Source organism: Carettochelys insculpta, chromosome 13 (genome assembly GCF_033958435.1).
Source record: "Carettochelys insculpta isolate YL-2023 chromosome 13, ASM3395843v1, whole genome shotgun sequence".
In the NCBI taxonomy this organism is placed as follows: Eukaryota; Metazoa; Chordata; order Testudines; family Carettochelyidae; genus Carettochelys; species Carettochelys insculpta.
This window is the reverse complement of record NC_134149.1, coordinates 5,678,596-5,706,089: the sequence shown is the minus strand read 5'-3', so window position 1 is coordinate 5,706,089 and position 27,494 is coordinate 5,678,596. Positions and strand designations below refer to the sequence as shown.

Here is a 27,494-nt window from a genome sequence, read left to right as displayed (position 1 = left end):
AGACAAAACTGACGTGATGAAAAAGCTGAAATACACTAGAGAAATTGCCTTCAACTAATAGTGGCACAGTGTTCTTATGAGTCAGTTTTATTACCAGCGAACATAACAATGGCCACAAATGTCAGGCCAGTGGTCCATCTAGCCTACAATCCTATCTTCCAACAGTGGACAGTGCCAGAGGCGTCAAAGAGGATGAACAGAGCAGGGAAATCCTCAAGTGAACCATTCCCTATCATCTAGTCTTAAGAATTTGGCAGTCAGAGGCTTACCACCACCAAAAAGCATTGGGTTGCATACTTGACCATTTTGGATAATAGCTACTGTTAGACCTATTCTCCATGAACTTATCTAAATTCTTTTTTGGAGCGATTTATAGTTTTGGCCTTCACAGCATCCCATGGAAACGAGTTCCACAGAGTGACTGTGTGTTATATGAAGAAGTACTTCCTTTTGTTTTAAACCTGGTGACTATTCATTTAATCATATAACCCTGGTCTTGTGCTTCATGAAGGGGTAAATAACACTTCCTTAATCACTTCCTCCACACCATTCATTTTTACTTTCAAAGAAGTCAGGAAGATATGACGTATTCATAGATTTGCCATAATGTATAGAGTACATTTCTTCAGAAAGACTGAAAATGGTTTACTTCGACTCTGCTTAGCCAAACTAGAAATTGTAGATGAAGATGATGCAGCTTATTAAAATAGCACATACTAGTAATTACCTTTTTGGATCCAATTTTGCCATTACCAGTCTTGCTCCAGGCCAGCTTTCATCTTTCCCACCGTGGTACATAATTGTAATGTCAACATGGTTGAAGAGGTAGAAAGTGTCTCTCTTGTGAAACTGAGACTGCAAAATATTACAATGTATGAATAATGTTTCCAGTAGAGAGGTAATAGCGTATATCAAAGATGCAAGTAACCCAAAATAAAAGAATACTATGGGTGGAGCGACAAAGCATCACTGGAGGAATGAGTAATATTTTTTATATTCTCAAATAGACATTAGAAGAGTAACAAATGGACAAAAAACACAGAAAATAAAGAATAAACTTTATATTCCACAAAAGTTTAAAGCAGCCTACATCAGCCTTCAAAGGTCAGCATCAGAAGCTTCAGCCCACATACAAGTCTACTCGCTCATTCTTACCACCATGTAACCCACAGTAGCAGTAGTTCTGTGCCCCCTTTGGTGGCTAGAGCAGAGGTCCCAAAATTGTGGGGCAGAAAGTGAAGTTACTCGCCTTGGTGCAGTAACTATCGTTCTTTGAGATGTATGTCCTTATGGATGCTCCACTGTAGATGCTGGGGCCATCCCAAAGCTGCAGATCAAAGATTTTTCTAGAGCTGTAGTCAGGCAGACCGCGCATGCACAGTCGGTACCTCACATTGTTCGCACCCTTTTGATCACATGCACAGTCCAGCTCCCGCCAGTTCCTTGAGACTGCTCCGGAGTCTGAAAAATGTAAAAGACTCCAGAGCAGGCAGGAGGGTGGGCAGTAGAGCACCCACAGGAACACACATCTCAAAGAATGACAGTTACTGCACCAAGATAAGTAACTTCGATTTCTTCGTCGAGTGATGTCCCTGTGGGTGCTCCACTGTAGTTGACTGTGTAGCAATACCCTGAGAAGCTTGGAAGGTGGGATGGACTCACCATTTGGTAGACAATGATAGCACTGCTGATTCCAATGAGGTATCTGAGACCCATTGGTATTGGATTGTGTGGCGCTTCACAAATGTGTCGCGAGATGACCAGGTAGCTGCTCTACAAAAGTCTCTGAGGGGAACGCCCTCAAGAAAGGCTGCTGATGTTGCCACTGCTCTTGTGGAGAGAGCCCTTGGTTGCGCAGGGAGAGTATCCTACTAGAGGAGTAGCACTCAACTATACATGAAGTTATAACTTCTGCTACCAGTCGAGATGATATCGGCTCTCCCTTGGACCAATCAGTGAGAGATACCAGCAAGCAATTAGTTTTCCAAAAAGGTTTAGTGCGCTCTATGTAAAAGGCAAGTGGTCTGTGCATGTCGAAGGTATGGAGTAATGCCTCCCATGGGGAGGCATATGGTTTAGGATAACAGAAAGATAAAACAACTGACTCATTTAAGTGAAATTTGGAACTTGCTTTGGGAATGAAAGGTAGGTGATGTCTCAAAACTACTCTCTCTCTCTCTGTTGAAGATTGTGTAAGGAGGTACTGCCATGAGAGCCAAGATTTTGCTGACTCTGTGGGCCAAAATAATGGCAAAGAGAAAGAACTTTCATGATCATCATTTGCAAGAAAGTAGTAGCCAATGGTGCAGTGATGCCATTAGGGCACGCAACACTTTGTCCACGTCCTATGGAGGAGGGACAGGTCTTTAAGGAGGCTTCAAGTTTTTAAGTCCTGTAATAAATCTTTTAGTGTTGGGATGGCCAAACATGGAAAACCCATCAAAGGGGCAAGTGACGATGGTGGTCATGGCAAGCTAGACCTTTATAAAAGCTAATGCCAGCCCGTCCCTTTTAGATGCGTGGTGTAGTCGAGCATTGAATGTAAAAGTAAATGTGTGTGGTTCCGTATGATGTAGTGAACATCAAGCAGCAAATCTATACCATTTGGGCAGGTAAGTGGTCCAGGTATTTTATCTTCTATTATGAATTAAGATCTCCTTGACTTGTGTCGGGCAGAGGTGTTTGAACACACTGAGCCAACCAGGAGCCACGCTGTGAGATGAAGGGTGTATATTTGAGGATGAAGCAGAGATCCCCAGTTTCGAGACAGAAGGTCGTGAAGGGCTGGGAGGAGGTAGGGAGCATACAGCAACATCCATTGGAGGAAGCGGAACCAGTGTTGGCATGCCCAAGCAGGTGCCACTAGTATGATGATGGCTACATCTATCTGGTCTTTGTGCAGGACCTTGGGTATGAGCACCGTGGGAGGAAAGACATAAATTAGAGCTCCCTTCCAATCGAGAAGGAATGCATTGCCCAGCGATCCACTGCCCATTCCCACCCTGGAATAGTAATGATGGCATTTCTTGTCATGGTACATGGCAAAGAGGTCTATGAGGGCAGTTCCCCAGGATCAGAACAGGAGATGGAGAATGCAGTCATAAAGCTACCACCCGCAGTCAGATGTGAAGTGCCTGCTCAGGGAATCCACTGCAATATTGTTGACTCCAGGTAAGTAAGGTGCCACAAGTGTGATGTTGTTCTGAATGCACTAGTTCGAGTCGGATGGCTTCTGCACATAGGGAATGAGATCATGTTCCATCCTGTCAACTGATAAAGTACATCATGATGTTGACCGTGAGTATTTTGACCGTAGTGTTGCATGTGTGTTTGTGGAAATGCTGGCAAGAATTGAAAACTGCTCTGAGCTCCAGTAGATTTATGTGCAATAAGGCCATTTGGGGCGACTCGCAATCCTAAGTGGACAAGGTGCCCACATGAGCCTCCCAACCTAGGAGGGATGCGTCCACAGTGATATGTCGTGAGGGCTGTTGTTGGTGAAAAGGTACATCCAACAAGAGATTTAGGTGGTTTGTTCACCATTTGAGAGAATCTCAAACATGAGTAGGAAGAGTTACTCATCTGTGCAGATTGCACTTCGCATGGTTGTAGATGGAAGCTACCCAATATTGTAGGCTGTGAAAACATAATCTTGCATAATGGACTACACATATAGTAGCAGCCATGTGGCCCATTAATCTTAAACAGGTGATTATTTATATTGTAGGATTGCAGGTCCTGACCACTATCAAGTCCTGAATGACCTGAAATCTCTGCAAGGGTAGGTAAACTCTCGCCGAGGTTGCATCTAGTCGGGCACCAATAAATTCCAGGGCCTGAGTGGATTAGAATGTTGATTTTTGGTTGTTAATCAGTAACCCAACACGATCGAATGTTTGCCTGATTGTGCCTACCATCATGGAAGTCTCTGTTACCAAGTGACTGTTGATGAGACAGTCATCAAGATAAGGAAATATTATAACACTAGGGTTTTGGAACATACTCTGGGTATGGTGGATAGGTCAAAGGGTAGGACCCAATATTGCAAATGTTCTGTGCCGACTGTAAAGCAGAGGAATCATCTGTGTGCAGGGTGAATCGTAATGTGAAAATGCACTCGCTGAAGGCCAAGGGCAGCGAACCAGTCCTTGTGATCTACTGCGGGTATTATAGACACAAAGTCACCATGTTGAACCATTGTTTTTGTAGATATTGGTTTAGCCTTCAAAGGTCTAGTATCTGTCTCCATCAACCTGTTCTCTTTTGTGTGAGAAAACAACGAGAATAAAACCCCTTTCCTCTGAACCCATCTGGTCCCCTCTACATGGCTCCAGTAAGAAGGAGGTGGTCAACTTCTTTGCAGAGCAGGGTCTTGTCAGAGGGATCTCTGAAGAGTGAGGGGGTGGGTGGAGTGGTTGGTGGGATGCAGAGGAAGGGTACCAGATAGCCCAATCTCTAAAACCCACTTGTCGGTAGTAATGGAAGCCCATTAGTGGAAAAAGGGCCTTAACTGGTGGTGAAACACACAAGTAGCATGATGGTCCTTGCAGGTGTCATGAACCGGTTTGTTGTTCTTGACTAAACCCTCAAACCTGCTGCCTGTTTGGTTGTTGAGGCTGTACATAGTGGTGGGATTTCAGCATTTCTGCAGTCTCTGACAAGAACAAGATGGTCAATCTCTTGCTGTTGGTGCTGGAAATGTTGCCTATTGAAACCGAAGTCATACCATCTCTGATAGGGGGTATAATGCCATCTTCTGCATGGGGAGGTACATTCCCAACATAAGGAGGGTGGTATATGAATCCTTATTGAATGTAATACACTGTCAGTCTTCGCTGCAAAAAGCTTGGTCCTGTCAAAGGGAAGATCTTTGACTTTAGATGGTAAGTCCTTGGGCCCTCCTGCAGTTTGTAAATAAGAGGCCTGCCTCGCTACTACTGCCGTGGCAGTGGAGTAAGCAGCCATGCCTGCTCCATCTGAGGCTAACTGTAGGTCTGCCCTAGCAGAAGCATACCCTTCTTAGAGCACAGATTTTAGAATGAGCCTTTCAGATTCTGATAAATAGTTCAATAAAGATATCAGTTTTGAATAGCTGTCGAAGTCATGATTTGATAGTTGTGCAGCACAGATAGCTATCCTCAACAGAAGTGTTGCTGAAGTATATACTTTTCTCCCAAAGAGGTCCAGCCTTTTGTGCATTTGTCAGCTGATGGATTTTTAACATGTGGAGTCTTAGATCTATGTTGTGCTGCATCCACCACTAAGGAATTTGGTTGGCAGGGCAGGAGGGAAATAAAAATTACATTCCTGTGGGGGCTGGAGGGAGAAATGAAATATTCTGTCTGTCCTTTCGTTAGACGGGGAAACCCGATCTCTGACAGCTTCCAGTACAGCTTCATCTAACAGGATGTCTATCTCTGAAATATGGGTGGCTGGAGGTTTTTGAGGAAACAATGATGCTTCTCCTGAAGCTCAGCAATCTGAACATCCTGACTGAGAGCCACTCCTTTGAACAATTCTTGAAACTGCTTAATATCATCAGGAGGAGAAACACCTCCTGGGATTAACAGCCTTGTCAGGAGAAGAGAAAGACTGATCTGTAGGGGAAGTGTTGGCTCAGTGCCTGAGACCTGCCCTTCCCCAGGTTCGAAATGGTGCTGATTGGAGGTAGGGTGGTGTACTGGAGACAGAGTTACCAGAGCAGCGACTGCCTAGATGACAGGGATTCACATAAGGTCCTCCCCCATGATTGTGATCAGTAGCGCTGATGGTAAGAGTAATGATATGGAAAATATTGGCAGTAGCAGTCGTCATAATAATATGTCGGTCGACGGGGAAGAGTACCTCCGGTAGTGTAAGCGCCTGTAGTGGTCCCAGCGAGATGTTCAGGGTGAATGCGATTAATCTGAGCATGTGTATGGCACTCTAAGCAAGTGAAAGGCAGAGAAGTGACACTGCTATCGATTGTCCTCTGTTCTGGCCAGGTTAAGAAAGGGCAGCCTGCTGTGTGGGGATCAAGGAGAAGTATGGTGAGGTTGTGTTGGCGAACGCTATGGCAGTGCTGAGGGGGATGGTGCCAGGAAGATTAGCAAAGGGAAGAGCAGTGAAGGGCTCCAGTGCCTTGTTTTAGATGTCGCCTTCCTTGCTTCCATCCTGGTTGCCAAGTGCCATGGCGTCGACTGCCTTCGTGCCGAGTATGCTGGTGCCATTTGTTTCATTGCCAAGTCTCTCAGTGCTGATGGCACCAGCGGTACTGCAGTGGCTGTCGGTGCTAATGCTGATGGCGGTGCCAAGGTGGTCTTCAGTGCCGTTGGCGTCAACGGTGTGGAGGAATCTTTCATTGCCACTAACTGATGCAGCGGCAGCCAGTGCCGATGTCGTTATAGGTGCCACCTCTATCAGGGTTGGTACCACAAATGCTGGCTTCTTTGGCTTCGTGGCAGGAGCCGATATTAAAGTAGAAGTGGCAGAGCCATGCCTGTGGGGCTTCTCATTGACATTTGCGGTATGTTTTGCATCTTAAAACCAGGTGAACCCAGCATTATTAATTAATTAATTTCTTCTCTCCTCTTTTTTAAACAGTAACAAATGGGAACTATTGATGAGAAAGACAGTCAACCATGAAGAGAAATTATGTACAAAGATGAATACTCTCACTCTGAGGTAAGATCACTGAGGAAGTAAGCTTTCTCCATCTGCAGCTGGGTGTGGTTGAAAGGAAATGGCAGGAGCCAGACTGTGTGTGTGATCAAAGGCAGAAACGACTCAAGGTAGTGACCACGCATGTGTGGTCTGGCTAACTACAGCTCTAGAAAAATCTCCAATCTGTGGTGCCAGGACAGGCCCCAAACCTACAGTGGAGCACCCATGAGAACATCACTCAATGAAGAACTTTTTTGGAGGGAATGGGGGTGCAGCGTGGCCAAGACTAGCCCCCAGGTGAGATAGGGAGGGACCACCACCAGTCCCTCTCTCCACCAGAGACACTTCATCTACCGCTAAAGTACTGTACTGTAGAGTTACTGCTTTATTCAAACATGCATACTTTATAAATAAGTTCATACTGCAAACTGTTCTCTTTGGAAAAATAATTTGATGCATGTGTATCAAAACCCATGAAACTTCCCTGTTTGGAGTTTTCAACCTGCTATCTTTGATACAGCCAATATGCATCTACCAGATAATTGTTAGACCTATTACTATACTAATATAATCCAGAAAAGAGGAGAATTTGGCATTAACTTTGTGAGGAGATAATGTTTTTCCATTCTTGCAGAACTTGAAAGCCTGAAGGATTTTGCCCAAACTTTATTAAAAATTCTCAACCAGGGACTAAACATGAAATTTCATCCCAAAAGTTTTTTCATAAAGTTAAACCCATGCTATGCTGGAAAGTTATGTATGACACTGCTTTGGACCCTCATCTATAGCATTTACTACACACTGTAGCAGACAACTACATGATATATGCAAAAGAAAAAAATTGTTCACATTAGTAGATGGTTACCTTTGTCAATGCACATTATGTAAATCTCAATTAACTACATTTGTGTTTTCTAGGTCAAGCCTCTTTTACACTTTGTAAGCACACGGTGCCTTTATTAAAACCAAAAAACCATGACAGACTAATAAGGCCGTAATCCCAAGTCTAATGCCTTGTAGCTGGACCCATATCTGGCCCTATTAAAGAAAAGTTCTCACTACTTACATCAATAATACAAGCATCTTTACTTCTGCCATCTGTAGTTATAAAACATCCTATTGGAAATCCTGGATTACAGTACTTCTGTTGTGATTCCACTTCATAACACCATGTTACAGGCATATTATCAATAATCCTAGGCAAAGAAATTTTAAACAGGAAGCTCATTAGTAAGAAATATTATCTAATTGTTCTATTATTTTTAAGTTATACTTAATATGAAAGAGAAAACCCTAAAGTTTCTGTTAGGTCTCAAATATAATATGTTACAAGACCATTATTACATAGAAGAAAGAAGTATCACTGCTCAGAACAATTCACAGAATCATAGAACACTAAAACAGGAAGGGACCTAGAGAGGTAATCAAGTCCAGTCCCCTGCCCTCATGGCAGGACCAAGCAGCATCTAGACGAGTCCCGATAAATGTCTATCTAACCTGCTCTTAACCTCCAGTGATGGAAATTCCGCAACTTCCCTAGGCAATTTATTCCAGTGTTTAACCATCCTGACAATTAGAAAGTTTTTCCTAATGTTCAACCTAAACCTCTCTTGCTGCAGTTTAAGCTCACTGCTCCTTGTCCTATCCTCAGAGGCCAAAGAGAATACTTTTTCCTCCCTCTAACCCTCTTTGGAGGCACTTGAAAACTGCTATCATGTCCCCTCTAAGTCTTCTTTTTTCTAAACCAAACAAGCCCAGTTCTTTCAGTCTTCCCTCATAGCTCATGTTCTCTAGAACTTTAATCATTCTTGCTGCTCTTCTCTGGACCGTCTCCCATTTCTCCCCATATGTTCTGAAGCATGGTGCCCAGAACTGAACACAATACTCCAATTGAGACCTACTGAGTGCAGAGTAGAGCGGAAGAATGACTTCGTGTGTCTTGCTCTCAACACTCCTGTTAATGCATCCCAGAATCACGTTTGCCTTTTTTGCAAAAGCATCACACTGTTGACTCATTTAGCTTGTGGTCCACTATGACCCGTAAATCCCTTTCTGCAGTGCTCCTTCCTAGACAGTCGCTTCCCAGTTTGTATGTATGAAGCTCACTGTTCCTTCCTAAGTAGCGTACCTTGCATTTGTCCTTATTAAACTTCACCTCAGACCATTTCTCCAGTTTGTCCAGATCATTTGAATTCTAACCCTATCCTCCAAAGCAGTTGCAACCCCTCCCAATTTGCTACCATCTGCAAACTTAATAAGCGTACTTGCTATGCCAATATCAAAATTCTTGACGAAGATATTGAATAGAACTGGGCCCAAAACAGAACCCTGCAGAGCTCCATTTGTTACGCCATTCTAGCACAACTGCAAACCATTAATAACTACTCTCTGATAACAGTTATCCAGCCAGTTATGCAACCACCTTATAGTAGCCCCATCTAAGTTGTATGTGCCCAGTTTATTGACAAGATCATGCCAGATCTTATCAAATGCCTTACTACAATCTAGAAATACCACATTCACCACTTCTCCCTTATCCACAAGGCTTGTTATCCTGCCAAAGAAAGCTATCAGACTAGTCTGGCATGATTTGTTCTTCACAAATGCATGCTGGCTGTTGCTTATCACCTTATTTTCTTCCAGATGTTTGCAGATGAATCTCTTAATTACTTGCTGTTATCTTTCCTGGCATAAAAGTTAAACTGACTGGTCTGTAGTTTCCCGGGTTGTTCTTTTTTCCCTTTTTATAGATGGGCACTATACTTGCCCTTTTCCAGTCTTCTGGAATCTCTCCTAACTTCCAGGACTCTTCAAAGATGAAAGCTAAAGGTTCTGATACCCCCTCTATCAGTTCCTTGAGTATTCTAGGATGCATTTAATCAGGCCCTGGTGACTTGCAAACATCTAATTTTTCTAAATAATTTTTAAACTTGTTCTTTTTTTATTTTATCCTCTAAACTCATTAGATTATGTTAATTTTTATTTTCTACTCACAGTGCAAAGCAGAGTGTGTCTCAACTCACCAGTGATGTTGATAATTCAACTGCATTCCTTTCTTCAAAAAAGCCAGTTTATTTTTGTCATCACTTTTTGCTGGGTCATATGATTTTGTACAAGCTACCTGGCATGTTTCTTTTTTCTTAAATATAAACTATTATCAAAACATACAAAAAGAAATTATTAAAATTTTGCTCCAAAAGTTCCTTTTTAAAAAGCATTATTTTTATGTTATGTTTATTTTTCATCTAGATCCTTGCTTATTCCTCTAAAGAATTCTTAAAGCCAAAGTTGGTTTCCTATCAGCAGTTCCAACTCAATTTGAGAACTGATTATATACATAAAGGAAAATATTTAATCTGTGCATTCCTAAAAGCACCTTTGTCTTTAACTATTAGAATAATCCAGTTATACAACAATTTGAAACATTAACTATAAGGACATAGCCTGAGAAATAGCTAGAATCTAGCCAGAGACCTGCTTGCAAATTGATAAAAAGTATTACATTGCTAAAGAGAGCAATCACATTAGCAAAGTGCATTGTGAAATTGCCCATATTGCCAACAACTCCCTTTCCTGTATTACCTTTTAATTTCAGCTGTTGCACCGCATGAGAAACTACGAGGCAATGCTGACTAGTTGCAGCAGCACAGCGGACACTTCCTGCTCAAGTGCTTTTTTCCATTAAGGGTGTGTTTTCATACATTTATGTTTTAAGAATGGTTTTAGGGTACGGTTAGGATTCATAGCTGTGATAGTAAACGTTACAACACAATTAAAAATTCTACAGTTTACATGTGTTAGGAGTGACAGCATGTTATTGTTCACCAGTACTGTGAACAGTCATTTCAGACAAAGGGAAAAAAAATTCAACATGCAGTTTTACATTGCCACTTCATGCGAATAACTCTATTGCATTGTCTGGGCAAAGGAAAGTATACTGAGGACCAAGCTAACTTCCACTGCATGTTGGCCAGAGTTCTGCACATATGGGTACATTAACTATTTCTGCAAAATATACAGTTACATACTCTGGGAGAAAAAAAATACATTTAGTAGGTTAGGATGAAATTCTCACTTCCCCATGCACTATGTTAACTAGTAACCACGGTACTGCTTTATACGGACAGTACAAAATCCTTGCTTTCTGTCAACTGAATATGAATGAAGGTGACATGTTTAAGTGAACTAAGACTACAACTATAAGGGTAATCTGAAATCACTCTGGATGGCGAGAATAACCTTATATGGTGATGATGCTATCCTTTCTCCAAACAGTATTTGTCCAAGATTTTCTGAAGGTCTTTTCTCTATCTCATCTTGACAGAAGTCAAAACTGAAAAAATAATAGTCTTTAAAGGTTAATACATTTTAGGCTGAAATTTACAGTTTCAAACAAAAAAAAAAAATCAGTTTAAGCAATGTCCTTGATATTGGAGATCTCTCTCTCTCTCTCTCACACACACACACACACACACACACTCTCTCTCTCTCTCTCTCTCTCTCTCTCTCTCTCTCTCTCTCTCTCTCTCTCTCTCTCTCTCTCTCTCTCTCTCTCTCTCTCTCTCTGTCCTTCCCCCACCCCACCGCCCCCATGGTTAAAATACCCGTAAAGGTCTAACTCCAGGTGCAGAGAGATTAGGCATGATCCACGGCACAAAGTAGCTTTTTTCAATCAATCACCAAAGCACTCCACTGTTCATACAATATGGTTTAAAATAAATATATACTGCAAGATTGTAGTTACAGTGCCATTTTGAAACTGCAATTGAAGATAACAAGTTCCAGACAAAAAGTAACAAAAAAAAAACAAAAACCAAAAAAAAAAACAAAAAACCAAACAACGGTTGATGTTACTTCCATGACAAAATGCCAAATGAAGGATGACAAAAAAAAAAAAAAAAGATTGCTTACAGATGGAAAATAATTAACATAGTAAGTGTATATTCTGTAGTGGGACAAATTTGATGGCTTTTATAACAGTATGGCAAAAAATAACCCTGTCCAGAAATCCCACTTTCCTTGAAACAGGTGAAAGATAGGGAAATATAGTTCTTCATGATCTCTGTGGTTACCACCTGTATTATAAAAACTAACCTGAAACTCAAGAATAAGAAGCTCTCCCTAACCAGAGCGTGCATCAAAGCCATCAATTCATGCAGCATTTAATGCAACACGTGTAGGGTGCGTCTACACTAGAAACTAACATTGAAGGTAACTTCGAAGTTAGGAACTACTTTGAAGTAGCCAGCAGAGAGCCTACACACATTTTCCCTTAATTCAAAGTTAACTTCAAAACAGGGAGTCCAGCTTCGAAGGGCACTACTCAATTCCTGGGAATGGAGTAAGAACTACTTCAAAGTTTAACTTCGAAGTAGGGTGTGTGTAGACACTCACTTTGAAGTAACTTTTGTAGTGTGGACACAGCCACAGTGTTGTCTGATAGAGTCAGCCTTCAGTATCTCTGCTGCTATTCATGGCTTTTCCAAGGAAGAGCAGAGTAAAATTTGCAAGCACGTCACTTGTTATTCCCTAGTGTGTTCAGCAGTAAAATTTAAGAATCACACAAACTTTACTCTTCTACTTGCCAGTGCTAGAAGCATCAGCAAAGGTACACAGTGCTGTTTGTCACAGAAAAGAACCAAAACGTGCCCCCCACAAAAAAAATAAAACCTTAAAACAGAGGCTGGGAGAAGAAAAGAATAATGACGATCTCCTTCCTCTTCACAGCAATCTGGAGGCACCAGTAGAAAAGATAGAGAACACTCTGGTCTTACAGCAGGTAGACGATAAATTTGAAATTCATCCCCATTCCAGCTAACAGATGTCTACATAGAATTCCAAAGAAGGACTTGGGGACAAACCCCCCACCCCCACCTAATAGAAACTCAGCAACTTTCCCTCTTTCCCCAATGATGTAGGAGTTCACTTAGCAGGACATATCTCCGATTACCCTACCAATTATCATCTTTCATACCTGTATCTGAGGAGTAGGCTTACTCCTCCAGGTAGCAGGTGTCTGTCTGCAAGTTCTTTCAAGCGGTATACATACTATATCAAGTAATAAATTATATTACTTCGGTTTACATAAAATAATGGCCAGAACAGAAAACATGCTCTCAAAGCACACTAGAATCACACTATAATATACTTACGCATCATATTCATAAGGTAGAACTGATTCTACTGAGTCCAGTCTATTCACAAAAAGCTCAATTCGTGACTAAAAGAATGAAAGAATGTATTAAGTACAAGACACTGTAATATAAGAAAAGGCAATTGGGCTTTCACCCATGTGAGAAGTATCTTAAACTAGTTAAACCCCTTTCCAAGTTTAGAAAGGCTCATTTATTATCCTTTATATTCTGCTATGCAGTGCTATGTTGACTCATATTAAAAGCCTTGACGAAACTAAAAATCTTTGTACCTGTTCTCCAGTGGTAGCACAATACTAGCCAGCACTTGTCACTTGTGTAACCACCAGTGCAGACAAAACTCAGGTTTTTAAAAGAGTGGTTAAAAACTCCGTACTTTTAAGTATATCAGCACTTCCCAAGGTAGTAGCACAGCTCAACCACATCACTCCTACTGAAAGACAGGTATCAGGTTTTGCAATACAGACACACCTACAGAGGGAGGCTTCCCACTTTGTAGGAGTAGGAAATTCTCGCATTTTTATGGTGCCACATCACAAGAAGTGGTAATTTTTTAGCACAAAGCGATCTCTACTGACAGAGGAAACCAGAGCGCTGTTTGAAGGGGCTCCATGGCAGTAAGAGAGAACCTTGGAATGCAAAAGCAGTCTTGGATTTCTCGAGGATTTCTCTGAACCTAACAAATGGTTTTATTAGCCTTTAAAGTGCTACATGACTGCTTTTTTTGTTTTGATAGAATACAGACTACCACGGCTACCTCTCTGTCATTAAAGAAAAAGGTTTACCATGCACACAAATGTATGCAGGACACCTGGCTTTAAAGTGTTCATGGAAACTTTGCTTTGTAACTTTTATTTAACTTGGAAATGCTTTCAGAGTTACAGTTTGACCAGATACACCCTGAACATAAAACCAACTATAGTGCATCAGACCAACCGTCCACCTAACACACTATCCTGTCTTCCAACAATGACCAACACTAGAGGCTTCAAAAGGAATTAACAGAGCAATTATCAAGTGATCCATCTCCTGCAGCCCAGCTCCGTCTTCAGTTTCAGGTGTAGGATACCAAGTGCATGGAGAGCATTCCTGACCATCTTGAATAATAGCCATTCACAGAACTCCATGAACTTATTCAATTCTCTTTGAACCCAGTTATATTTTTGGCCTTCACAACAACCCCCGGCAATGAGTTCCATGGGTTGACAGTGTGTAGTGTAAAGGAGTACTTTCTTTCATTTGTTTCAAACCTGCTGCCTATTACAGTGGGTCCCCAGTATATATCTTCCCCTCGTGCAATGCTTTGATTATCTGTCACTCATAAGTAGTGGAACATGTTCAGATTCACATCAGTCACGATCAGTTTATCCATCATTTGCAGTGCTGTACTGTAACTTGCAAGTGATGGACATGAGGATCAGGACTAACATGATTTGGAATATAGCCCCCTATTGTACAGTACTGTACTTGCATCTGTGGATCAAATCCTCCCAGTGCCTCCTACATGCTGTGATCAGCTACTTAGCAGCATTTGGGAGGCACGGGGAGGGGTGTAGGAGCACAGAGCACAGTGGTATTGGAATATTTTAGCAGAGGTCCTGAAAGTCAGCTCCCTTTACCCTGTCTTCGCCCAGCTACAGCTAGGAACAGTGTCCAGGACAGTAAGGACCAAGACAGGTATAAAGGGAGCAAAGGCTAGGGGCAGACATGGAGCCAAGCATGCAGCCCCAGCACCAATGGCTGGGACCCCAGGTGGCCAGAGGTTTGGGTGCAGAACCCCAGGCATGGCGCCAGTGGCTGGGGAGTGGGGCCATCATCCCAAGAGCAGAGTACCAGTGGCCAAGAAGCAAAGTATTAGGAAAGAGCTTCCCCACATCCCCAGTGTGAGGCCATCAACTGGGACCCATGCACCAGACAGGGGAACAGATGTCTGGCCATGGATGCCTGGGTATACATGAGGGTGCTAAAGCATGCCCCCCCGCACTTAGTTTCTGTACCAATGTGGGAGAGAGGAATGGGGATAGAGTGTGCTGAGTGGGAGCAGAACTGGGCAGGAAGAAGCAAGGCTGCTGCAAGTATACTTTTGTACAGGGGGCTCTGGGTACATGTCATTTCATTATCTGTAATCCTTTTGAAAAAGACAACCCTGACATACACCATGGACCCACTGTAATTTCAGTGGGTGATCCTCAGTTCTTATGTTCTGTGAAAAGAAAAATAGCACTTCCTTTCTTCATGATGTCACATCTCCCCTTCAGTATCTCTGTTCTAAGCTGAACAGTCCCAGTCTTTCTAATCTCTCCCAGTATGGACACTGATAACTTCTGCAACATTTTTGTTGACTTTTTCTACACTTTATCCAATATTAATCTCTCTTTTCTACGATGGAGCAACCAGAACTCCAAGTAGTGTTCAAGGTATACATGGGCCTGCCATACAGTGTTCTCTCAATATTTTCTTATTATCTAGCCCTTCCCTAATAATTCATAGTAGCCTCTTAGGTTTTGTTGACTGCTGCTGCTGTGCATTGACAAGATGCTCCCAGAGAACTAGCCACACTAACACCAAGAGCTCTTACCAACATGAACCAAGAGTCCTGTGGCACCTTATAGACTAACAGAAAAGTTTTGAGCATCAGCATCTGATGAAGTGAGTCTGTGTTCACGAAAGCTCATGCTCAAAACTTTTCTGTTAGTCTATAAGGTGCCACAGGACCCTTTGTTGCTGTTACAGATCCAGACTAACATAGCTACCCCTCTGATACTTACCAACATGGTAGCAAGCTAATTTAGACCTCATGCTTTTCTATTTTACATTGCAGTATTTAAAATGAGAGAGCAAGTATGCAACTGTATGCTAGTTCCATAGCTCGTCTGAAAAGCAATTTGTTCTCTCCTAGCACTTGGCCAGGGTTAACAGGCAGCTTCAACAACTCATCCACCCCAGAGATGCTTAGAGGTCAGGATGCATCTGTGCCCTAAATCCCACTGCAGGAAAGAGACCTGGGTGTGAAAAGGGTGCAGCTCTCTCTTCCCACCAGAGCCACGTGAAGGACTGCCCCAAGGAGCCCTAACTTTGGCACTGAGAAAGGATCTCACACACACACAGGCCCTATGCCATACCCAGATGGGTAACCCTCCATCCCTCCCACGCAGCCCCACGCACAAGCCACTACTGCATGATGAGCAAGAAGCTCCTCTTCCAACCTCCCCCCACCCACACAGACCGGGACGAGGAGTGCCTGCGAGGAAGGGGTGTAGGGAGGGAGCATTTAGGCACACTGCATTTGGCAATTAAGTTTGGCAGGGCATGCGGGGGCGAGCACCTCCCGAGTCACCTGTACACACAGGGCCCTGTCCCTTGCCCAGGCGCGCCCGCAAACCATACCCCACACCCCCGTATTGGCCCGCGCCAGCCAGGGCCCCCACAACCTCCCAGGCCCTTCGCAGACTGCATCAAAGCCGGATGCCCCTCGCCCCTGGACTTCCCAGCATCCGCCCGCCGGCGAGGCCCACCCCAACACGGAGCGCCGGGCCGGGCTGGCCGCGGGCCGAGCTCACCTGGCAGCTCGCGGTCTCCTGGCCGGGCTCGCAGAAGCTGACGGGGGCCAAGCCGGGCAGGTAGAAGGCGGCGCAGAGCGGGGCGGAGCAGCCCAGCAGCAGGACCCCGGCCGCCAGCACCCTCATCGTCCCGCCGGCGAGGAAACAGGAGCGGCCCGAGCCGGGACCCGAGCGGCGGGGCGTCACAATCGCGCTCCCCGACGGCTGCGCGCCTCGATTTCCAGCTACGGCACCCGCTGAGGAAGCGCCAGACGCCATCTTCAGTACGGGCAACACAACCTCCTCTCTCCTAAGCCCGGGAAGAAGGATCCATGGCCCCGCCCCCCATGACACCCTCGGGCGGGGGCGGGGGCGGGGGCGGCGTGCTTGACCCCTGCCTCCCACGGCAGGTGGCGGAGGTAGAGGCTCGGGTGCGACTTGCTAGGCCCTAAAGTGCAGGGGGAGGGGGGATATCTCGGTGGATTGAGCATCAGCGTAGTAACCCCTAGCGCAGGAGTTGGATCTTTACAGGGGCTGGTAGCAGTCTGGGGCAAATAGATTTAGGAAGAAATCCATCAGGGAAGGTGCTTGGTCCTCCTAAGAGTGCAGGGGACTGGACTCAGTGACCTCCTGAGGTCCCTTCCAGATGTGTATCTCCACATATTATGCGTCTAACACCTCCTAGCCTGTAGAGTGTGGACCTCAACACTGCCCTTCCCTCGGTCCAACATCACCATCTCCCCTCCATCCTAAGGCACCAGCCCTCAACTTTGCTGTCACACAGCACTAGCCCCCAGCACTGACCTATGCCCCTCCCCATCCTGACACCACCTCCCTTCAGTCCAACTTGATCCACTTGGCACAAGATTTGATGCAAATCTAATACAGGGATTACAGAAATATTTTTATATTTAATTTAAAATTCAGTAATGTCACAGAGGGGCATTTGCTCTTTGGATTGTCTGTTACAGATCCAGACTAACACGGCTACCCCTCCGATACTTGGATTGGCTGGTGATTTGATGCATCGTGGGACAGCTTCCTCAGCATGTTCTTCTGTGCAACAGAACCCCCTTCCCTGACACTCTAATGAATGTCCTAATCTCTTGGGCACCTGTCTTGTTAGAACTACAGCTGTTCTTGTACTCCTGGCATCCCTCTCCCACCTTTCAGCCATGGCCATGGCTGCTGTCTCCCAGCCCAGGAGTTCAAATGAGAAGCTTTTCAGGATTTATCTTCACTGCAGAGTTAGCTCAGGTGTTGCCCCAAACTCAAGTCCCGTCCACACACTCACAAACCCTTCACCTGAGTATGGTGGTGCTTCTCCTCGGGTTTGGGGGCCTGAGACAGACATAAATTAAAACTGAAATTAGTGCAACTCATCAGCTGTTAACACAAACACTGTCAGCATAGAGACCACGTAGCACCGCACAATTTCTGCCACTCCAGGCTAGCCTTCCCACAATTTCATACTGTGTCCAGCCATTTGCTTCCCATAATTCATTGGAAACGATTCACAATTCATTAGAAAGTATCAGAGGGGTAGCTGTGTTAGTCTGTATCCGCAAAAACTGGAAGTTCTGTGGCACCTTATGGATTAACAGGTATATTGGAACACAAGCTTTCGTGGGCAGAGACCCACTTCATCTGATTAAGTGGGTCTTTGCCCATGAAAGCTTGTGCTCCAATATAATCTGCTAGTCTATGTGCCAAAGGATTTCTCATAATTCATTAGGAATGAATTCACTGAGTGGTTCATCTTACTACAGCAAAAAGAGCTATGTGGTGTACTTGGAGACGGTTCAGTGCCACACATAAATGACTGCAGCATTGGTGTAGATGCAACAGCTTGGGCTTGTCTACACTAGCTCCCTATTTTGAGGGGAGCACAGTAAGTAGGGTGTCGGGAGATTATTAATGAAGTGTGGCTAATTCTCCCCCACGGCAATTTTCAAAGTGTTAAACTTTGAAGGGCTGATTAGACTGGAGGCAAGGCTTTGAGCCAGCCCTGACCAGCTAGCAGCTCTCTCTATAAGAAGGGAGCTCCCAACAAACAAGGGGTGAGCAGCGAACAGGGGGCAGCAGCTAACAGGGAAGGGAGTTTGCCTCTGGGAGTTCGCCGAGGGAGGAGCCCCGTGTTTGTTGTCCTTTTCAGGTATGGTGTTCCACCTGTGCCCTGCAAGGCAGCACTACCAGGAAAAGGAGTCTCTGAAGAGAAGAGCCTGAAGAGCGATGGGGGAAGGCGGACCTGGGGGCACTGAGAGCAGCTGGGGGGAGAGGGGCCAGTGCAGTGAGGAGGGTGGACATGGGAGCAGATGGTGGTAGTGGGTTGGGGAGGGTCCTATGGTGACGGTAGCTGGGGGGAGGGGCGGGGAAAGGTGGGGAGGAGGGTCCTGGGGATATGAGGTCATTGCTCCACAGGGAGCTATGGTGACTCGCGGTGACAGAGGTATGAAGTAGTGGGATCCTTAACCACATTCTCCACACCCCACTGCCTTGTGGGTTATCCTGGGAAGGAGAAAGGCTAAGGGAGTAAACCCTGACAGAAAATCTGGAGTGGAGTCCGAAGGCGGTTCGGTGTCAACTTCTGGCACTGTCCCGGCAACTCCTGCAGCTGAGCTGGTACCAGACGTGGAGGTTATCCTCTCCTTTGGACTATATCAGTAAAGCCGAGAGGGGGACCCTGGTGTCTGGGCAGCCCAGAGTCTCCATAATAAGTGCCCAGGCTCGCGCCCGGAGAGGTACTCCGGCATCGCTGAAGAGCGTTGCATCAACACGGGAGGCAACAGATACCGGTTATAAGCTCTTGCTCGACTGGTGTAGAGAATGAGCACCAGGGGTTGCCTTCGACGGTGGGAGAGATCCTTGTATCTCACTGGACAGTCACTGCCCGCCTCAAGCTGGGCAGCCCCCAGCCAATAGGGTACTGTCCCACCACAGTTCACCTGCCTCGCTGGGTGCGTGAGGCTTAAGGTTCCTGAACCTGACAAGTGACTGAAATTTGGGCACCAGGCAAACCAATAAGAAAATCAACAATAAATGAGAAACATCAACAATTTAAGCTTGCTTGCTGGAATGTGCGGACCATGCTGACCGGCTTGACTGAAGATCTTCAGGCCATCAGTGACACCCGCAAGACCACTGTCATCAACAAGGAACTCAAGAGGCTCAGAGTTGATATCGCTGCACTGCAAGAGACGCGACTCTCAGATTCGGGATCTCTAAAGGAAAAGGACTACACCTTTTTCTGGCAGCGTAAAGCCCAAGAAGAACCCAGAGAGCATGGTGTTGGCTTTGCTGTCAGAAACAACCTTCTACAAATGGTTGATTTAGTCATGGGCGGATCAGAAAGACTTCTTTGGATCATGCTTCAAACTTGCGCCGGTCCCATCCACCTGATCAGTGCTTATGCTCCAACCCTGTACGCCACACCAGAAGTAAAAGACAAGTTCTATGATGTGCTTAGTGCTGCTGTAGCGCAAATACCTGCTCGTGAACAACTGTACATCTTGGGTGACTTCAATGCAAGAGTTGGAGCTGATTGGGCTTCATGGCCTTCCTGCTTAGGACACTTCGGTGTGGGAAAAATGAATGACAATGGACAGCGTCTCCTTGAACTGTGCACATACCACAATCTGTGCATCACAAACACATTCTTCCAAATGAAGCCACAGCACAGAGTGTCGTGGAGACACCCACGCTCGAAGCACTGGCATCAACTAGATATGGTCATCACTAGGCGTAATAACCTCAAAAACGTCCTTCTGACACGCACCTATCATAGTGCTGACTGTGATACAGATCACTCGCTAGTTTGCTCCAAGCTCAAGCTGAGACCCAAGAAGCTGTACCGCTCTAAACCTGCTGGAAGGCCCCGCACTGACGCCAGAAAGACGGCAAACTCGGAGAAAGCTGAAAAGTTCAGAGAGACCCTCCAGGAAAATCTGCGCAGCAGCCCTGGGGGTGCCGATGCGACATCCAAATGGCAACATCTGAGGGATACAGTTTACAACATGGCTTTGTCAGTGTTTGGAAGAAGAGCTAGAAACACGAACGACTGGTTCGAAGCTAACTCCAATGAGATGATTCCAGTCATTGAAAAGAAGCGCGCTGCACTCCTAGAGTACAAACGCTCACTGAGACAGAGTACCCAGGAAGCACTTAGAGAGGCCAGAAGAACAGTACAGCAGATAGCCAGGCGCTGTGCCAACAACCACTGGCTCCAGCTATGCAGCAACATCCAGACCTGTGCCGACTTTGGTAATCTCAGAGGAATGTACGAGGGTACGAGGAAGGCATTAGGACCCACCCAGAACAAGATGGCACCTCTGAAATCCAAATCTGGTGAAGTCATTGCTGACAAAGCCAAACAGATGGAGCGCTGCGTTGAGCACTACTCCGAGCTGTACTCACGTGAGAATGTTGTGGTTGACGTAGCCCTCAATGCCGTCGAGCTCCTGCCAGTAATGGACGAACTGGATCAAGAACCAACTGTGGATGAACTGAAGAGAGCCATCAACAGCATTGCAGCAGGAAAGGCCCCTGGTCAGGATGGTATACCACCAGAGGTAATCAAATGTGCCGCGGACACACTCCTGGAAGCCCCTACATGAGCTACTGTGCCTGTGCTGGAAAGAGGGTGAGGTTCCACAGGATATGCACGACGCCAACATTGTAACGTTGTATAAGAACAAAGGAGACAGAAGCAACTGCAACAACTACCGTGGAATCTCCCTCCTAAGCATCACTGGTAAACTGTTCACTCGCGTCATCCTTGGCAGACTCCAGAAGATTGCTGAGAGGGTGTACCCCGAATTGCAGTGCGGATTCTGCGCAGAGAGGTCTACCGTTGACATGGTCTTCTCTCTAAGGCAGCTGCAGGAGAAGTGCAGGGAGCAGAGAAAGCCACTCTACATAGCCTTCATCGACCTGACCAAGGCCTTTGACTTGGTCAGCAGGGATGGTCTGTTCAAACTGCTCCACAAGATAGGCTGTCCTCCACGGTTACTCAAGATGATCCAGTCGTTCCACGAAGACATGAGAGGAGCCATCCAATATGACGGCGCATTATCAGATGCTTTCAGAATCAGGAGCGGTGTCAAACAAGGATGCGTGCTTGCTCCGACATTGTTCGGGATCTTCTTTGCACTCCTCCTGAAGCATGCCTTTGGATCTTCAACAGAGGGCATCTTGCTGCACACAAGATCTGATGGGAAACTGTTTAACCTTGCTAGGCTGAAAGCTAAGTCTAAGGTGCGAGAAGTCCTCATCAGAGACATGCTGTTCACAGACGATGCTGCTGTACTGTTTCACACAGAAGACCAGCTTCAAAAACTGCTGGATCAGTCCTCCAAAGCATGCAAGGACTTTGGGCTTACCATCAGCCTAACGAAGACGAACGTACTCGGTCAGGATGTTGCTGAATCCCCATCAATCAGCATTGACAACTATACGTTAGAAGTCGTCCACGAGTTCGTTTACCTTGGATCCACCATCACTGACACCCTGTCATTGGACACTGAGTTAAATAGGAGGATCGGAAAAGCAGCCACAACTCTGTCCAGGCTCAGCAAGAGAGTGTGGAATAACAACAAGCTGTACACTCACACCAAAATGCAAGTCTACAGAGCCTGCATCCTCAGCACCCTCCTTTATGGCAGCGAGACTTGGATCCTGTATGCCCGCCAGGAAAAGAGGCTGAACGTCTTCCACTGGCGCTGCCTCAGGCGCATCCTTGGAATATCATGGAAGGACAGAGTGACCAACACCGCTGTCCTCGAGCAAGCTGGAATCCCAACCATGCACACCCTCCTCAGGCAGCGTCGACTCCGCTGGCTTGGCCACGTCCACAGGATGAATGATGGAAGGATTCCAAAAGACATCCTGTATAGTGAGCTAGCCTCTGGCAAAAGACCTCCCGGACGCCCCCAGTTGTGCTACAGAGATGTCTGCAAGAGAGACCTCAGAGAGGTAGACATCGAGCTGGACAACTGGGAAGAACTAGCAGATGACCGCAGCAGATGGAGGCAGGCGTTACACAAGGGCCTTCAGAAGGGTGAGATGAATATCAGACAGCTAGCAGAGGAGAAGCGAGCACACAAAAAGCACAATAAGGACTTGCCAGACACCCACTACATCTGCAAGAGATGCAGCAAGGACTGTCGCTCTCGTGTGCGTCTTCATAGTCACAATAGACACTGTAAATGAAGTCCTCAATTGAAACTTTAAAGGGCGCAATCCATAGTCTATGCAGACTGAAGGATGCCTACTACCTACTACTAAACTTTGAAGTGTGGGCTCGTGTGTAGCTATGGCTAACCTGCCGGTACTTCGAAATGCCTGGGCAACTTCAAAGTGCCTTTACTCCTCAAAATTTTGAGGAGTAAAGGGACTTCGAAGTACCCCGGGCACTTCAAATTACCAGTGGGTGAACCATGGCTAGACGTGAGCCAGCACTTGGAAGTTTAAAACTTCAGAGTTGCAACGGAGGGGAATTTGCTTAATGAAGTGCTGCATATGTAGTATGTAGTTATGTAGTACTTGTGGTTTGTTATGTTACAGTTGTATGAAGCAGGAGAAATCAAGTCACAATAATTAAATAATTAATAGAAAACGCAATAAAAAGTTTTCTATTCTTACTGTAGCGATTAGATACTTTCAAAGAAGAAGTCTATGCTAGCAGTTTCTCATTTGGATCACCACACCACAACTCATTAAGGGAAAGAAGAGAGGGAAACTTCAGGGTCATTCAGAGTACAAAATAGAGGAAAATAAAAAGACCAATTCTATAGCCCTATGGCAAGATTCTGAAGCAAGTTCTAATTAGATAACTGCCAGCTTGCTATTTCCTACTCTGAACATTTCTAATAAGCGAGTAAAGAGAATTATATGCAGTATGCAGAAATGATCATTTTAAGTTCTTAATGATGTGGAGTGCTGGAAGTTATCCTTCCTGCTAATACGTTAATAGCAATGCTATGCAATAAAGAGCAGTTGTCTGATTTGAGCTGTTAGTTGTGTCTGTGGAACTGTTGTGATCCCTCCCCCTTTTAAAAAAATATCCAGTTTATTGTAGGAGGTGGAATTAAACTATGTACCGAAATTCAGGTTGGATGCATTCAGATATGCATCTGTTTACCAAAAAGCAACAAGGTTATTTGTTCATAAGTGGTCTAATCTGTTACCATCCAAGGATCTGATTAATACTGTTTCAGTTTCTTTCACAAAGCATGGTCAAAAGCAAATCAGAATTTTCTGAAAGACCATCACAGTCTACTGATTCACATTACAGCTTCATCTGACTGGCTACGTAGTTATCAGAGTGCCAGAAGGGTTTTAATCTCCAGTGAAATATCAGACAGAAAACAGGACAGGACAACCAACACACTCCTTTCACTATAATCTAGTTCTGCTCACAGAGGATGTTAAATCAGTTGATTCCAGTAAACATGACTGATTCAGACAGTAAAAATAACTTTCTGTTAGCATTCTAGTGTTACTCCACACTTACCATTTTGATAGGGATACAGCTTTGATACACACCTCTCTGCCTCAAAATATTGTGAAAGTTCCAAATCCCTACACACACTCCCTTGACATCCTACTAAGACAGAGATGGTCAAAGTACATCCTGCAAAACATTTAGATCCAGCCTGCTGAGGCCCCACGTGATATTGGAAATAGCCAGCTGCTGGGGCCAGTGCATGTGTGTTTCTTCGTGGTTTAGTCCTTGTGAGGAAAAAGGTCTCTGCAGACTGCCCCAGCTCCCAGCCCAATCTTTGGGGTGCCCATGGGCCAGAAACCTGCCAATGGGAGCTGCAGGAGCATGCAGAGACTCACTGTCTCCCTTTCTCACCCCCAAGGGTATACTGTGCAAAGACACACATGCTTGCCCCAGCAGCTGGCCGCTTTGACCGGTGACTGGGGCTGCGGCAGACAGAGAGTTTGCCCAAGCGTCCTGCCAGGCTGCTAGCTGGGAGCTACCTACAGTAAGTGCCTCCCAGCCAGAGCCTGTACCTGGCATCCCATGCCTTTCACACTCCAACTGCCTGACCCCAGTCACAACCCCGCCTCTGCTCCCAAGCTCCTGGCACCCCACTCCTAGACCCCTGCCCCAAGTCAGGATCCTCTCCAGCACCCAACCCTTCACCCAGATTCTGCAATTCCTCTTGCACCCCCAACCCCTGCCCAAAGCTCCCTTCTGACCCGACCACCATCCCAGACTCCACATGTCCTACTTTAATATCATACAAAAGTGTGGCTTGTGACCACCTATCACATTTTTGGAGTCCCCCTGCCATCAAAAATTGTTGCTCACCCTTGCTAAAAGGCCTTGATTTGTGCCAGAATCAAATATTGTGATTACAAAATTTTATTATTTTTTATTTTAGTGTAAGTAATCCCAAGCTGCCATAAACTTTCAAAAATACGAATATGGATCAAAAGGGACATGCATTTAAGAAAACACAGTTTTCCTTTTTTGGAACTGATGTTCTTGAGATGTGTTGCTCATGTCCATTACATTGTAGGTGTGTGCGTGTCCCCCCCATGCACCAGTGCTGCAAGATTTTCTATCACTGGTATCTGTAGGGGACAGGCTCTGGTAGGTTCTGGAATTACACACATATGGTAGGCCACATTATAAGGGGCAAGAAGGAATCAGGCATCAAAATGAGGACTTACATTAAAATCCTCTTTCTAGCTGCTCCCTACCGTTAGTTATGAGTTGCTGTACAGCATGTTGCTGTACCAGCATCTCGACTGATCTCATCGGCATAGAATGGCAGGTAAAGAAACAGGTAACTGGGTCCCAAACCACTAAGGGGCCTACAGGTTAAAAAACCACACCCTAGAATTCAATCTGCAAATTCTTCAGTAGCCAGTGCAGATTGCTAAAATTGTACTCCACTTAGCAAAGATGTTGCCTTATTCTCCAGCATCTTTGGTTTCCCAGTAACAGAGAGATAGCCGTGCTAGTCTATGTACTATGAAAACAAAAAAGCACTCCAGTACCACTTTAAAGACTAGCAAAATAATTTATTAGGTGATGAGCTTTCGTGGGACAGATCCATTTTTTCAGACCATAGCCATACCAGAACAGACTCAATATTTAAGGCACAGAGAACCAAAAATAGTAATCAGGGTTGACAAATCAGAAAAATTATTATCAAGGTAAGCAAATCAGAGAGCAGAGGGGCAGAAGGAGGTGAGGGAAGTCAAGAATTAGATAAAGCTTTCCCAGTGTCTCAGGATGCATTTCCTGGCAGCACACACTGCAGCCTCCAATCTTGGAGCGAGATGAGCTGAAAGTTTGAATTTAATATACTGTCTTTTGAGGGTTGTATGTGCTGAGCCTGCTTACATGGGCGCATGATGCTCATATAGCAAATTCAATGCCATCTCACTGGTTTGGTTGCCAAAGGAGTAGTGAGCATATCTTAGTACGAATGGCAGAACAGAACTCCACAAGGAACCATGGAGGGACAGTGTGAAATAGGTGCCTGCACAGGCCTGTAGCCTTATTCCCTTTGTGTTCCACCGTCTCTGACCTCGAATTACAAGAACTCTTCAGAGGAGCTTCGTTTGCTAAAGTGATGTTTAAAATGGATATCAGATTATTTATTATATTCAATAAATATTGCTTTTTTAGCATTTCTGTATAGCCATGTATTTTCATCTACTGTAAAAATAACATATTAATTCATAAACACAGAACTTTTGGTACATTGTTTATATTTAAAGTAAAACTTAAGACAAAAAACTGCAACTAGTCAATTTTAAGTGTACCTGATATTTAAGATGTAAATAGTGACATCTGCTGGAAATGCCTGAACTGGCAGGAATTATCTACCCTAGCAGAGATTAGATGTTCGAAGTGAGTTAACATATTTTGTAATTTACTGAACAAAGATGACATTACAATTACAATTTGTGCTCAAGATATAAACACATATTAACAAACAGGAGGTAGCTAGAATCCACTTATCTATAGTCACTTTCCTGGCCATCCTGACAGAGGGAGATGGAAGGGAAAGTTTCTCCTGTCAACTCCCTTACTCCTTGCGATAGCAAGGAGTACAGGGGTCGACTGTCAACCCCAAGTAGTTTGATTAGGCGTAAAATTGAACTGTGGAAGATCAACATTGAATTGGTTGATCTTACCCATGGAACACACAAGCCCTAAATTAACAGTGACCAAGATACTGCTTAATACTTACAGTATGATCTGAAGAAGTGGGTCTGCCCCACAAAAGCTCACCTAATAAATTATTTTGCTAGTCTTTAAAGTGCTACTTGACTGCTTTTTGTTTTGATAGTGTATAGACTAGCATGGCTCCTTCTCTGTTACTACAGAATCCATAGTTATCGTCTTGCTTTTTGTCATCTGAATATGACTGAAGGAGAACCCATTAGTAGAGGAGCTGAAAGCCAGCTCCCTTACCCTATGTGTGTGCCGTGCGTGAGCTGTGCTTTGTCTCAGAGAGGCAGGGGACCCACACAGAGGTAAAGGGTGCAAAGCCTGGGGATAGGTATGGGGTCAGGAATGGAACCCTAGTTGCCAGGACCCCTAGAGTGGGGGTTGGGTGCGGTGCACCAGGGCACAGGATCAGTGGCCAGGGAGTGAGACCAGAACCCCGAGAGCAGAGTCCCAGCACAGGGCCGGGGAGTGGATCCTTGGCAAGAGTCCCCGCTCCCTGCCTCCATTGTAAGGCCAGCAGCTGAGAAACAGGGCCTGCAGTTGAGACCCAACCACCAGGATGGCAAATTGAGGCGTGCGCACAGAAGACCCACATAAAACCTGGGGGTGCTGCAGCATGCCACGGCACTTAGTTCCTGCACCTATGGGAGAGGGAGGAATTGAAATGGGTGTACTCGGAAGGAGCAGAACTGGGCAGGAAGAGACGAGGCAGCCATGAGTACTATTCTGTACCTGGGGAGCGGGGGGGTCCCTGGTATAAGTCATTTTGGTAGCTGTTGCCCTTTTGAAGAACACAACACTGACGCATACCTGGGACCCTCTGTAATTTCAGTGGGCGACTCTTGGTCCTTGTCTTCCTTTTTCACTTTCTCTACACTATTGACGATTTTATACACTCTGGGGATGTTAAATCCCATTTAAATGGTTAACCAATTAAATGCTAGGTTAACCGATTAAACGGGT

At 45.1% G+C, this 27,494-nt stretch overlaps 1 protein-coding gene across 1 annotated transcript in view; it reads right to left on the bottom strand.

Annotated features, from left to right (window-relative positions):
• Positions 1-16,657, bottom strand: part of LOC142020225 (transmembrane 9 superfamily member 2-like) — a 54,586-nt gene extending 37,929 nt beyond the window's left edge. Inside the window, exons 1-6 of the mRNA XM_075007904.1 lie at positions 16,355-16,657; positions 12,795-12,862; positions 10,882-10,975; positions 9,666-9,793; positions 7,709-7,838; positions 728-855 (exon numbers count right to left, since the gene is read on the bottom strand). Of these exons, the coding sequence (XP_074864005.1) occupies positions 728-855; positions 7,709-7,838; positions 9,666-9,793; positions 10,882-10,975; positions 12,795-12,862; positions 16,355-16,612 (806 nt within the window). The 5' untranslated portion in view covers positions 16,613-16,657. The remainder of the gene's footprint in view (positions 1-727; positions 856-7,708; positions 7,839-9,665; positions 9,794-10,881; positions 10,976-12,794; positions 12,863-16,354) is intronic.
• Between the last annotated feature and the right edge of the window lie 10,837 nt (positions 16,658-27,494).